The following is a 13,770-nucleotide window of genomic DNA, read 5'->3' on the forward strand; positions in this document are numbered from 1 at the left end:
TATTAAATTGAAAAATAGAAAAAAAGTATAATATATACTAACATAACTTATTGAATAAGGTATGTTCAATATCGTTTGTAATACTATATGTTTCATCTTTTTATTTTAAACATTATATATAAAAGTTAAAGTACAATTGAGAATATTAAGGATTCAAACTTTGCATTATCAAATGAATATATATTTTAACCAATTTGCTCAAATTTGGTGTGTTACATAATCTCTCTATATAGTATAAAATTTTGATAACATCTTCATATAATAGTTTTGTGACGTTTGTTAACTTTTTGTGGTTACTTTCAAGAAACATCAAAATTCTCTAATTTTTTACAATAAAACTTGTTTCGTCTTATTTTTTTTAATAAAAATTACTACCATATTTCGAGTCTAGTTATTGAAATTTAATGGACATTATCGATCACATTTTAGAAGTGTATTATTCTAATAAGTTATTTTTTCTTTTTGTTTCTTTTTCTCATCTGAATTCAAAAGGGCAGGAGGAATTTGAATCTCCATGCTCATGTTGGCATACCAAATATGATTGCTAAACACCCACTTCACCAAAGTGTTTAGGGGCTAAAACTTTAAATTCATACGGTCTTTAGTTTGAAATAAAACAATAATTTTATTCCAATAATTTATCATGTTTGTCATTATATTACTTATTTACTTGTGGTTAAGATATCCCGTCAGCTTGAAACTCTTTCATAAAATTATCATAGGATTAGAAATATAATGATCTTTTCATTTGTTGTCTTGATTAAAAATTTAGTGATCATTTAATTTGTTGTCTATTCTGTTATTCTATGTAAAATAAAGAAATATATATATATATATTTTGGGAAGGTATAATTAAGATTTGAAATATTGATATCGATATCGATAGAAATATCAAGGTCATCATGGAAATTTTGGAAAAATCTATAGAAAATAAAAATTGCTATAATTAGTTAATGAAACTTTAATTGTTATTGAATTAGACTATAGTTGACTAAGTAAAATAACATTTAAATGTACATTGTAAATGTCGATGCGAGAACAAAAATTAAAAAAAGAAGTGGAAAAATAATTACAATAAATAATATCAACTATTGAAAAGTAATTACAAAATTAAAGAACATGAAATATTTGCATATAAAATAATTATAAATTGTTTATTATAAAATGAAGTAGATATAAAAATGAAAAATTATAGCATTAAACTAACCTAGCATAATAAGGATAAAAAAACTCATAATGTTAAACATAAGAGGGATGTAAAAAGCATAGCATTAAACATAACACAACATAATAGAAAAGAAAGAAGAAAAAGAAAACTCGAGAACAAGAAGTAGATAGAATTTGAGAGAAAATGGAGAGAAATATTAGATGTGAGCTTGAGAGAACTCGCATTAATTCAAGTTTAAGGTGAAATGATATAAAAATTAAGTGGAAAAAATTTGAATGAAAATATGTGGTTCCTTACAAATAAATTTTTTTTAATGGTAAAAGAGAAAAAACTTCTATTCAGCTAGCATAACAAATTGCTAATAAATAAATAAAATAAAAATAAAAATTTGAAATTTAGATGGAAACCTCAAAATTTTGATGGAAATATCAAAATATTAATGGAAGTGTCGATAAATCTTGAGAAATTGGAGGAAAGTTGAAAATTCTCCCTACTGAAATTTCGAGATTTCGATCGAAATTTCAAATTAGGAGTATAACAACCTAAATTATATGAGAGTATTTCAATTCGTTGAGATATAAACTCTCGACATAGAAGTATGTTGACAATATATATATATATAATTTCAATTTACCTCGCAAACTTTGATGTGTATAAATTTAAATCATAAATTATATAAAATGTATCAATTAACGTCATCCTTTAAACTTAATTAAAAAAACATCATGTGAAACATAAAATTGTGTCAATTATACATGTAAATTGCTATAAATAAAAAAAATTATGATCTTCATTAAGATTAGCTTTAATTTGAAAATCATCTATTCATTCAATTCTTGCACATTTATAGACTATTTCAAAAGTTGGATTAATAAATTGGAGGACTAGAATTTATGCATGGACAACTTTTAAAGAAAGTATTAATTGATTCGCTTATGAAATTTTATGTGTTTTGTAGATAAAATTATAAGTCTCATATGATGTTTATTAAACAGAACATAGTGAAAGGTATAAATTGACTTATCAAAGTTCCAAATTTATATCGATAGAATTATTAATTTAAGGTTTAGGGGGAAAATTCAAGAATATAGTACATTTTCAAACTAATGACAAAAATAGGGTAGATGGGAAAGAATTTTTAAAAATAGTTGGGATTGGAAAGTATTGAAAAAACAAAGGATAGTTTTTGGGGGAAAGGGAAATCGTGTACCCCATACAGTTTTAATCCAGTCAGCATCAAGTTAGCACAATAGATGGACTGGTAAAAGACGTACTCGTGGATCGGGTCCACAATTTCTTTTTTCTTTTTTTCTTTAATTGATTTTACTATTTTTTAAAATTTTTAACTAACAAATTTCTTCATTACTAAACTTAATTATATATATAATCTGCAATGAAAACTTAATTATTTTGCACCCATATTAAAAACAAAATTTTGACTTGACTAAGTAGTACATCTCTCTACAAATAAAAAAAATAGATCTCATGATACTAAAAAAGATTTACAATTAATTCTTTAATTTCAAAATAGAAGTTTACACAAATTTAAATATGACCCCTGACACTTACCCCACAGGGGTTGTCTTTGTGTGCCTCTAAATTAGCTTCGTCCTATTGCCCTTTTCGTCAATGACGAATACATCTTCGATCAGTGTTAACATCATTGAGTCATTTTGTTTGTTGAATAATACTTTCTACGTTAATCAATGTTTAGTCACACATTGAACCAAACTCTGGTAAATTATGTTGTACTGAATATTGTTGTATATCTTCGATAAAATTATTCTGTACTAAAAAATTAATATTAAATAATATTCATATCATATATTTGGCAAATGTCTGATTACCATGCAGTAATAGTATGCGCCGTCTGGTGTGATAAATCACCTCGTGATAAATCGTACCAGGAAAAAAAGTCATTTGATAATACAACTGGTCCATTTGTTATTTCTCCCTATGTACAAGATCATGACGTGCATGTCAGTAAGATATATATTCCGCGTGAATTTGATGTCAATCTTGGTCGTGCTTACCTCTCAAATCAATATGGTATAGTGTCGGGAGTGTATAGCACAACGAAGGTATTGTTTATTGCAGACCGAACTGTTTCAACACACGATCTGAATAATGTCACTCTACTATATGAAAGTATATAAGAGGGCTAACGGTCAATCTGATGTCTTGACCATCACGACAGTAATCAAGTAGTGGTGACCAAATATTGTGTATGGCGTCCAATTAATCTGAAAAAAAAAAAAGATAATTACACACCCAAAAAATTTTAAATATTCATTTATATACATATTTGTTACCTGATTGTGCATCAGTCCCCACGGTATAGTGGTTCATTAATCCCTTGTCTTCGATGTTCAAAATACAGTATTATGCAATAGAATATTAACCTAACCAGAGAAGTAATGGGTAACATTCTAGCACCTTTGAAAACACCATTTATAATTGCTTGTCATCCACCCATAGCGGTACCCACCATCATGTGATTGAGTCCATTTTTTCAATCAATATCAGAGAAATATTCAAGGCATTCAGGGTTCAATTGTTTCAACTCTTTCATACACCGAATATGAATCTGCGCTTTTGGTGTTGATTTTCTGCCTTAAACACCAAATCTTTCAGTTGCTTTGACTTATATTTCGTATTGAAATTACTAGCAACATGGCCAAGAAAATATTGATGGTACGCTCTAGGTTCATTCCAACCAATTTTCTCATTGTTAATTGCAGCAAAAATGCTCTTATGTCTATCAGAAATCAAGCAAATACCATCTCGTTGGGTAACATATTCACGCAAAGCCCACAAAAATCATTACCAACTGGACGAATTTTCACCTTCAACAATGGCAAAAGCAAGGGGAAATATATCCCTGTTTGCATCAATAGATAAGGTGGTCAATAATTTCTCCTTATACTTTTTTGTAGAGATGAGTTCCATCGATCTGGATTAATGGTCTACAATATTTAAACGCTTCTCTTGCAGGACTGAAGGAACAGAAAACTCGACCAAAAATAGTCGTACCTGGCACATCAGACAGAATGAAATACCAAGATTGTGTTCCTGGATTGTAATGAACAACAACAATCAACCAATACGAAAGCTTTGAATATGATTTCTCCCAATCACCAAACACAATAATCAATGCTTTTCTCTTGGCTTGCCACACCCGTATATAATTAACATTATAGCCATATTGTTTTTTAATTGCTTCTTGGAGTGGGGCCACAGGTACTCATAAAATTTGAATCAAGTTGTGAATGATCATGTGTCATTTCTAAATACAAACATGAGGCATCCCCTTCAAGTTTAGTGATTTTAAACATCCCATGAGTTTTATGCCGACACGCTCGTAACCTCCAGTCACAACAATCCTTCCACTGTTTACATCTCACATACCAAATATCTTGATTTGATTCCACTACAACAATCTCATAGTGTTCTATCATGCAGTATTTTTTGACAGCAAGTTGTAAATCTTCTTTAGTATTAAATAACATTCCTTTTTATATTAAACTAGAATTATCTACACGTTTACTCTTTTCCTCCAATGTTGATCCTCGTTCACATGTTGAATTAGTAATTTCTCAATATATTTGAGTGAACATATCTGACGGTACCAACTCAAGATCATGTTCCCCACTTATATCGTTTCCAAATAGTTCATAAATTCAACATCAACATCATTATCTCCATCATTTCCAGGTTCAAGAATGACTAAATCTTTAGAACGCATCGACATATTTACTTAATTTTTTATAAATGTTATAGTTGACAAAAAATATGTTAATACGACAAAAAATTTGTTTCTTGTTTTTAAGAAATCCAAATATTTTCTTAAATCAACCCAAATTCGAATGAAAAATCCAAGTTATGATAACTTAAAAACAAAATAATAGATATTCAACTAGTATGATAACCTAAAAACAAAATCCAAGTTATGATAACCTAAAAACAAAATCGTAGAAATCAATCCAAAAAATAGCTCAACAAAATCAATCCAAAAAAATTAGCCCAAAAAATCTAAAAAGATTGACAGTCCAATTTATAAATTCAATAGTTCAATAATAATAATAATAATAATCAACTTAAATCTAAGATCTATAAATTATACACTTAAATCAGTCTAAATAAAAACAAAATAGTAGATCCATGAATCATATACTTAATTCAGCCCAAATGAAAATAAAATGATTGATCTAGGAAACAATCTCTATTCTTTATGAACAAATTCATATATTGGAAAAAATTAAGAAAAAAAAAAACTTTACCTAAGGCAGATGGCAACAACGGTAAAAAGATTGGAGATGACAGGTGGTAGATCGGCTCACGGCGACAGTAGCAAGAAGATCGGAGACGACAACGACGATCGGTGGACAGTGGTGGAGTTGGCGACCAGCGATTGTGAGGAAGGAAGAAAGGGAGAAAGCTTTGGATGGGTGGAAGAGGAACGGGTTGCGTGGGTTTATGGGACCACTAAGTCGTGTACGGGTAATCGTGGACTCTGTGCCGATTACCTGGTCAACGCTGCATGACTGTCCATGCAGCAGTCTGCACGTACTAGGTTAAAGAAGTCGTGTACCGAATACATGATTTTGGGGTAATCGTGTACCGGGTATATGATTTATACACCTATTTTTTACAATAATTTCAATCCAACTCTATTTTTGTTAATAATTATTAAAATAACATTATTTTTTAAAAAAATCAGGATTTAGATGGTTACAACCCTAAAATTTATGGGTGTAAATGGATATTTTTAAAAATATATTATATGTAATTTTATCATATTATATATTGTTTTATTGTAATTGGAGTACTCGAACCTCACTTTTGGCTAATGATATACGTCTAAATGTATTGACGTTTGTCATAATTTTGTCAAAATATGAACATAATTGAACTAATATATATATATATATATTATTATGTACATTCAACTAAGATTAGAGGACCTATTGTTAGAGCTCAAAATAATAATAACAATAATAGGGTGCTTGTTTAAGGAAGAAAAAGCATGAGAATGAAGAATGAAAAGCAACGGATGCCAACTGAAGCTATAGAACTTCGTTAACGTATGAGAACTGCAACTGAAGCTTTGGTAAAAGCTCTCCTTAGGAATCCCACATCCATCAAATCCAGATCACAGGCTCAACAACTCCACGCCCAGGTTCTCAAATTTCAAGCTTCATCTCTTTCCAATCTTTCCCTTGTTCTATCCCTCTACTCCCACATTAATCTTCTTCATGATTCAATCCGTCTTTTCAACACCCTTCAGTTCCCTCCAGCTCTTGCTTGGAAATCTATCATCCGTTGCTACACTTCTCATGGCCTTCCTCATCAGTCTTTGCCTTCTTTTATTGGAATGTTGGCCTCTGGGCTATACCCAGATCACAATGTCTTCCCTTCTGTTCTAAAATCTTGTGCATTGCTTGTGGATTTGAATTTGGGGGAGTCCGTTCATGGGTACATCATAAAGGTAGGTTTGAATTTTGATTTGTATACTGGCAATGCGTTGATGAATATGTATTCGAAACTGGGATTTCTGCAGGAGAGTGGGAGGCAGAGGCTTGGTACAGGTGAAGTGTTCGATGAAATGACTAAAAGAACACGAAGTGTTAGAACTGCCTCTGTCTTAGTTGGTAATGAGGGGAGAAAAGTGAGTGACACTGAAGCATTTCATTATGATGTTTCTTGGGGAAGCAGGGGGTTTGAAGCACAAGTTCTTGAAATAGACTACAAACTGAGAAATAAATATAGTGAATTGGAAGCCTGCAATCTTAGGCAACAAATCAGAGGTATTTCTCATTCAAAAAGTGAGGACAGCGTGAGAAAGATCTTTGAGATGATGCCTGAAAGGGATATTGTCTCATGGAACACCGTAATTGCTGGAAATGCTCGGAATGGTTTGTATGAAGAAACTTTAACGATGGTTAGAGAGATGGGTGATGCCAATTTGAAACCTGATTCCTTTACTTTGTCCAGTATACTTCCTCTTATTGCGGAGTATGTAGAAATTGGTAAAGGAAAAGAGATCCATGGATGTGCCATAAGACAGGGTTTTGATGCAGACATATATGTTACAAGCAGCTTAATTGATATGTATGCAAAGTGCACACGAGTAGCAGATTCCTGTCGGATATTTAGTCTCTTGACTAAACGTGATGGGATTTCATGGAATTCTATCATTGCAGGGTGTGTGCAGAATGGTCTATTTGATGAAGGTCTGAGACTTTTCCGCCAAATGTTGATGGCTAAAATCAAGCCCAAGAGTTATTCCTTCTCCAGTATATTGCCAGCTTGCGCTCACTTGACAACATTGCATCTAGGGAAGCAGCTCCATGGATACATCATAAGGAATGCCTTTGACGACAACATATTCATAGCAAGTTCCCTCGTTGACATGTATGCAAAATGCGGAAACATTAGGACGGCCAGGCAGATCTTTGATAGGATGAGGTTACGGGACATGGTATCCTGGACTGCCATGATTATGGGATGTGCTTTGCACGGTTATGCTCTTGATGCTATTGAATTATTTGAACAAATGGAAACAGAAGGAATAAAACCAAATTATGTGGTCTTCATTGCTGTATTAACAGCCTGTAGCCATGCCGGATTAGTTGATGAAGCTTGGAAATACTTTAATAGCATGACAACAGATTTTGGGATTGCTCCAGGAGTGGAACACTACGCTGCTGTTTCAGACCTCCTTGGACGAGCTGGAAGGCTGGAGGAAGCTTATGACTTTATCTGTGGGATGCATATGGGACCAACTGGGAGTATATGGTCCACATTGTTGTCTGCTTGTCGAGTTCACAAAAATGTCGATATGGCCGAAAAGGTAGCTAATAGAATTCTCGAAGTCGATCCAGAGAATACAGGAGCTCATGTATTACTAGCAAACATATATTCTGCTGCAAGGAAATGGAAAGAGGCAGCAAAATGGAGAGCTTCATTGAGGCGCACAGGCATGAGAAAGACGCCAGCCTGCAGCTGGATTGAAATTAAAAACCAGGTACATGCTTTCATGGCTGGAGATAGATCTCATCCTTGTTATGAGAAAATAAGAGAAGCCATGGAAGTTCTAATGGAGCTGATGGAAAAAGAAGGGTATGTGCCAGATACAAGTGAGGTTCATCATGATGTGGAAGAGGAGCAAAAGAAATACTTGCTTTGCAGCCATAGTGAGAGGCTTGCCATTGTGTTTGGTATCATTAACACGCCAGTTGGGACCACAATTCGTGTGACGAAGAACTTACGCGTGTGTACCGACTGTCACACGGCAACAAAGTTCATTTCAAAGATAGTTGGGCGGGAGATAGTTGTGAGGGATAACAGTCGATTTCACCATTTCAATAACGGAATTTGTTCCTGTGGAGATTACTGGTAACAGAGGTGGGAGATTTCTCTGATATGTTCAGTTTTAAACTAATGCAAGTTGAATCATTGTCCAAAGTTCTTCTAGGTCTTGATTGGAAGTTTTCCCATGATGAGCGCAGTATTGGATAAGAGAAGGTAGGGGAAAGCATCAAGTAATTTGATCATGGAGCTGCCTCCAATCTAAGTTCTGAGGAAGACTTGAAAATTCATTCATAAAATCATAATGGTCTTCCTCTCATTTATTCATGTTTCTCACTTCTCAGAGTCAGACTCTCACCCATTGCACAGACGTAGGGCGCAAGAACAACGCAACACAGGTAGGATGACACGCCATCTTTAACAATAGGAAAATAAATTTTTTAAAATATAGATTTTGTACACTCCCATATTTTTTTTTATTAGTATGTTTTATTTATTTATTATTATTTTTTTTATTAAGTTAGTATGTTTAGTTTATGATAATATGATATATTGTATGTGGCTAACTGCTGGTGGACTATTATTATTAGGGTTTAAGGTTTAGTTAAAAAAAGGTTAAATTATAAAAAATATCTTTGAACTTTACACTTTGTGTCTAAAATATCTAAGAAGTTTCAAAAGTTTCAAAAATACCTTAAACTTTCCAAAAAAGTTAAAAAAAATATCCTTGTTGTTAGTTTTGGATGAAAATTGTTAAAGTTTTGTTTCAAAAATACCCTTAAACTTTCAAAACATTTCAAAAATACCCTTACCTTAATAAAAGTTAAAAAAATACCTCCACCGTTATTATTTGAACAAAAACCGTTAATTTCTCGTGACAAAAGTAACTTTCATAATTTTAAAAACATTAAAAAAATGCTCCTATTGGTCAATTTGCTTGAAGTTTTTTTAAGTTCGAAAAGAACCAATTTTAAAATAAATTATAAAGATGTTCTCATTATTTTCATATAGCGACCCTCATATTTCTCTTAATTTTTCAATTCTTAGATCTCAACAACCAAAATAAAAAATAAAAATTTAAGTTAAAACGTAAAATACCACAAAATTTCACAAAATTCTAAAATCAAAATCTCCTCTTGAAACATACCAAAATGATAAAAGTCAAAAGTATCAGCCTAAATTATGTTGGTTCTTAAGAATTTAATATTTATTTTAGTTCTTAGATAGATTATCGAGCAAAAGAAGCCGTCGAGACATTTCAGATGCAATTCAGGCTTAAATGGAGCAATTAACAAGCAACAGGAGACAAAATGGTGAAATCGAGCAAGGAGAGGCACGACGTTGTGCAAGTGCTACGACATTTGTGCCCTGTGTCACAATCTAACTTTGAGATAGTAGATTGTGACCCCACTTGTGCAAACAGTGTAGTGGCGACACGTGAGTGTCGACACATCTAGTAAAGACAGAGGGCCAAGAGAAGTGTTGTGATGTGACCGAGGAGGACGGTGCATCATCCAACACACCAACATAAGTGGGCAAGTATGCCACGTTGAACATTAAGCAAAAAGACACGCAATCGTGTGATCGGTGGTATCAGTGACAAGCTCCGTAGGGGCCAAATAAGGCCCCGTGCCATGACCTCGAAAGGTGGGGTTTCGTCGCGAGTTTGGACAAGCGGCTCTAGAGTTAGATGCATATCGATAAGATATGCAAGCATGTCGAATTTCACGTCAATCGAAGTTCAGACAAGCGCTCTACGTTGGTGAGTGACAGTTCGCCATATTTGATATACATGGGTGGTAAAGAGGAAAATATTCAGAATGCACTAGAGGGGGAGGCATGGTGTCAATTTTCCACCACCCCTGAGTCCTGTGGCCTAAGTGAGCTACCTCATGGCACATGCATGTGTCATGGCGTGGGCGAGCGTTGTAAGACAAGTGTCTTTGACGTCTTCCATCGAGAATGATATCTCATGGACGGTGTCGGACGGCATGGGTGTGCCAGCATTGCGCCCCTTTCGATGGGAGGTTCGATGTAGCACCCGGTATGTCGTTTTAATTTGACAAGGGCCTAAGTCTCGATTATGTCTGGATGGATGGATGGATGTTCGGGAAGTCCCGAGTTGGATTATTGCCAATGGGTCGGTTGATGATGGTTCTTGATAAGCGTGTCCGAGTGAGAAAGAGAAAGTTGATGACATCCCGACACTCGGGATGCCATCCTAAAGCATCAGTGGGACTCGATAGTTCTCGATTGGGCCGATACTTGCTCAAGTTGTCCTGGTAAGCATTATAATGGCTCGGTAAAGTCCGATAGGAAACTATTAGGCTAGTAGAAGCTCGTTAGGCGCCGAAGTAGGCCGGTAGAGCCCGGTAAGCATTGTTATGTCCCAGAAAGCTCCGATGAGTATCCGAATCACCCGGTAAACCTCGAAAAAGGGTTATAAGCCTGTTTTAGCCCAACGGGTCAGAACTCATCCCGACGAAGTTCGCAAGCGATGTAGGAGTATGGGGGACGTGTTATTGGGAACCAAGATGACGAAGAGAGATGCGATAACGTTGTATTGTAATGACCTTAGCCTATATATGGGCAAGGTCGAGCCTTAAGACTTGGTCTAGAGTAGAGGCAAGTCGGCTAGAGTTGCACATGAGGGAAAACACATATGGGACACGTGTATGGCCGAATGAAGTTTAGTTCCGCATGAGTTCAATTCGGTTGAGGATGGAATAATCTCGCCTAAGGTCCGACGAAGCTTCAAAGATTCGAGAAAAATGAATTGGACTTGAGCATCCCTTAAGGCTGACCATGATCATGGGTGAATCATGGTGTCGCATGGTTAGAGAAGTACCACCATGACACCTCGCACCATTCATAGAGATTGTCTGCTAAGTAAGCGTTGCAATTCTCTCCTGCGACGCCACATCGCTCTCCATTTAATACGGCATGAAGAGGCACTCCTTTCAATTTGCTCTCCAAGGCGCTTCGTGAGGGGGTATTCAACGTCGCAGCCTTTGGTAAATTTTGGTTATTAAGAAAATTGGTATAAGTTAAGAATTAGAAAATTTGAGAGTTCCTATATGGACGATAAATAGTCCAATACTTTTTTTATTTGACTATTTATTGTTTTGGTATGTTTCAAAAGTAGATTTTGATTTTGGAATTTTGTGAAATTTTGTGGTATTTTATATTTTAACTTAAAATTTTTGTTTTTATTTTGGTTGTTGAGAACATTGGTGTAAGCTAAGAATTGGAAAATTAAGGGAAATATGGGAGTAACTATATGAAAAAAGTGAGGATATTTATATAATTTATTTTAGAATTGGTTTTTTTCGAACTTAAGAAAACTTCAAACAAATTGATTAGGGGGAGCATTTTCTTTCTTTTTTTTTTTTTTAAAAAAAAAGAATAAGTCATTTGTCATTAAGAATTAACTATTTTTGTTCAATATTGAAGGTATTTTTGAACTTTTATTAAGTTAAAGATATTTTTGAAACATTTTGAAAGTTCAGAGGTATTTTTTAAAATTTTCATCCAAAACTAACGGCAAATGTATTATTTGAACTTTTTTTTAAAAGTTTAAGGGTATTTTTGAAACTTTTAAAATTTCAGGGACATTTTTTATACAAAGTGTAAAAGTTCAATGGCATTTTTGTTTTATAATTTAATCTTTAAAAAAAATGCAAAAGTAGAAAGAAAAGAAAAATAGATGGCTCTCTAAAGTCATGACAAAAACTATTAATGAGAATTTACTAAATTATATCTGAACCATAAAAATTAAATACAACATTCAAAAGTCAAAGCGAGCATAATTGAACTAACTTATGAAAATATCACGAAATCAATTATTGAAATCCTCCTATTCCATATTGTACTTAAAAATATGGGATAAGTTAAAAATATGGTATATAGGAAAGAAATTACAAAAATAAGGTGGAGGGAAAAAATATTGACAAAAATAGGGTAATAAAATCGTGTACCATTTTTATGTCACCTAACAAACTCGTGGACGGGGTCCACGAGTTTCATATTTTTATTATTTTTTTATTGCTTTTATTATTTTTATTGCTTTTTTATTTAATTGGATAAAAGAGAACAAATCTATTTGAATTTCACCATAAAACAAATCTATGTGAAAAAAAATTAAAACAAATCTATGTGAAAAAAAATAGATTTACCCTTCCTTCGTGACTAGAAATTTGATTCAATTTTTATTTTACATAGACCTTTAAAAAATTGAATTTTAAAAAATTCTCCAAAAATACAAAAAAACACTAAAAAAATTAAAAGAAACAAAAACTGGGAAAAATATGAAAAAAATATATTTAATCTTAATTCGTGACTAGAAATTTGATTCAGTTTTTATTTTATAATAATTTGAATTTCAGAGTAAAGATTCTCCGAAAATGGAAAAAAAAACACAAAAAAAATAAAAGAAGACAGAAGTTAGGAGAAAATGTGGAAAAAAAATAGATTTAACCTTAATTCGTTGTTAGAAATTTGAACGGAAGTTGGAAGAAAATATGAAAAAAAAAAAATAATTTAGCCTTAATTCGTGAACGGATGCACGATTTAGCCTTAAATTGTTGACGGGTACACGATTTATGTGCTGACTCAAAAATCGTGGACCCTATCCACGATTTCACAACTCTATTTTTTGTCAATAGTTTCAAATCAATCCTATTTTTATCAATAAATATTAAAATAACATTATTTTTTTTAAAAAAAAATCTAAATATATATATATAATATTCAAAAGGTTAGTAAAAGGAAATATTAAAACATTCAAAATTATACGATTAGATTAGAAATAAGCTATAAATCTTATAGGAAATAGTGCGCATGTTTGGAATCTTAAGTTAAAAAATGTTAAGCTATATTTGAAGTGCATATTTTGGAAGTATGAGTTTAAGAAACTTGTATTTGGAGTGTATGCTTAGGAAGTGTGAGAATGAAAGTGTAGATTTATAAAGTTTGAGTTTGTAAAATAATTTTTTGTATTTAATCAATGTTTAGATTTTAGATTAGTTCAAACTTGTCACATCTAATTATTATAATATAGTTAAGTTTAAAATAAACTAAAGAAGTTATAAAATTATTTGTTTTTTTTTTTTTAAATAGAGATGTGACTATTTTTTTTTATAATTTTATTTAATTTATTGTTTTAGTAATTTGGTATTTTGATTCTTTAAGATTTTGAAATAAAACTTCATAAACTTTTGTCACTTGAACTAATTTAAAAACAATCCATTTTTTTACCATAACATGCTAACTTCAAATTGAAATAAACTAGT

At 32.6% G+C, this 13,770-nt stretch overlaps 1 protein-coding gene across 2 annotated transcripts; it reads left to right on the forward strand.

Annotated features, from left to right (window-relative positions):
• Positions 1–6,153: 6,153 nt before the first annotated feature.
• LOC120081257 (putative pentatricopeptide repeat-containing protein At3g23330) lies at positions 6,154–8,941 on the forward strand. Of its 2 annotated transcripts, none has more exons than XM_039035978.1 (2): positions 6,154–8,575; positions 8,680–8,941. In XM_039035978.1, exon 1 carries the CDS (start codon positions 6,255–6,257, stop codon positions 8,568–8,570), a length of 2,316 nt encoding a protein of 771 aa, XP_038891906.1. In that variant the 5' UTR covers positions 6,154–6,254; the 3' UTR covers positions 8,571–8,575; positions 8,680–8,941. The 2 variants fall into 2 exon arrangements, with proteins under 2 accessions (XP_038891906.1, XP_038891907.1); XM_039035979.1 differs by having other exon boundaries at positions 8,824–8,939.
• Positions 8,942–13,770: the final 4,829 nt, after the last annotated feature.

Source organism: Benincasa hispida, chromosome 7 (genome assembly GCF_009727055.1).
Source record: "Benincasa hispida cultivar B227 chromosome 7, ASM972705v1, whole genome shotgun sequence".
Classification (NCBI taxonomy): Eukaryota; Viridiplantae; Streptophyta; class Magnoliopsida; order Cucurbitales; family Cucurbitaceae; genus Benincasa; species Benincasa hispida.

Bases quoted from the DNA above. Each gene is read 5' to 3' on its own strand.
- LOC120081257 (XM_039035978.1), top strand. From the start codon at position 6,255: ATGAGAACTGCAACTGAAGCTTTGGTAAAAGCTCTCCTTAGGAATCCC.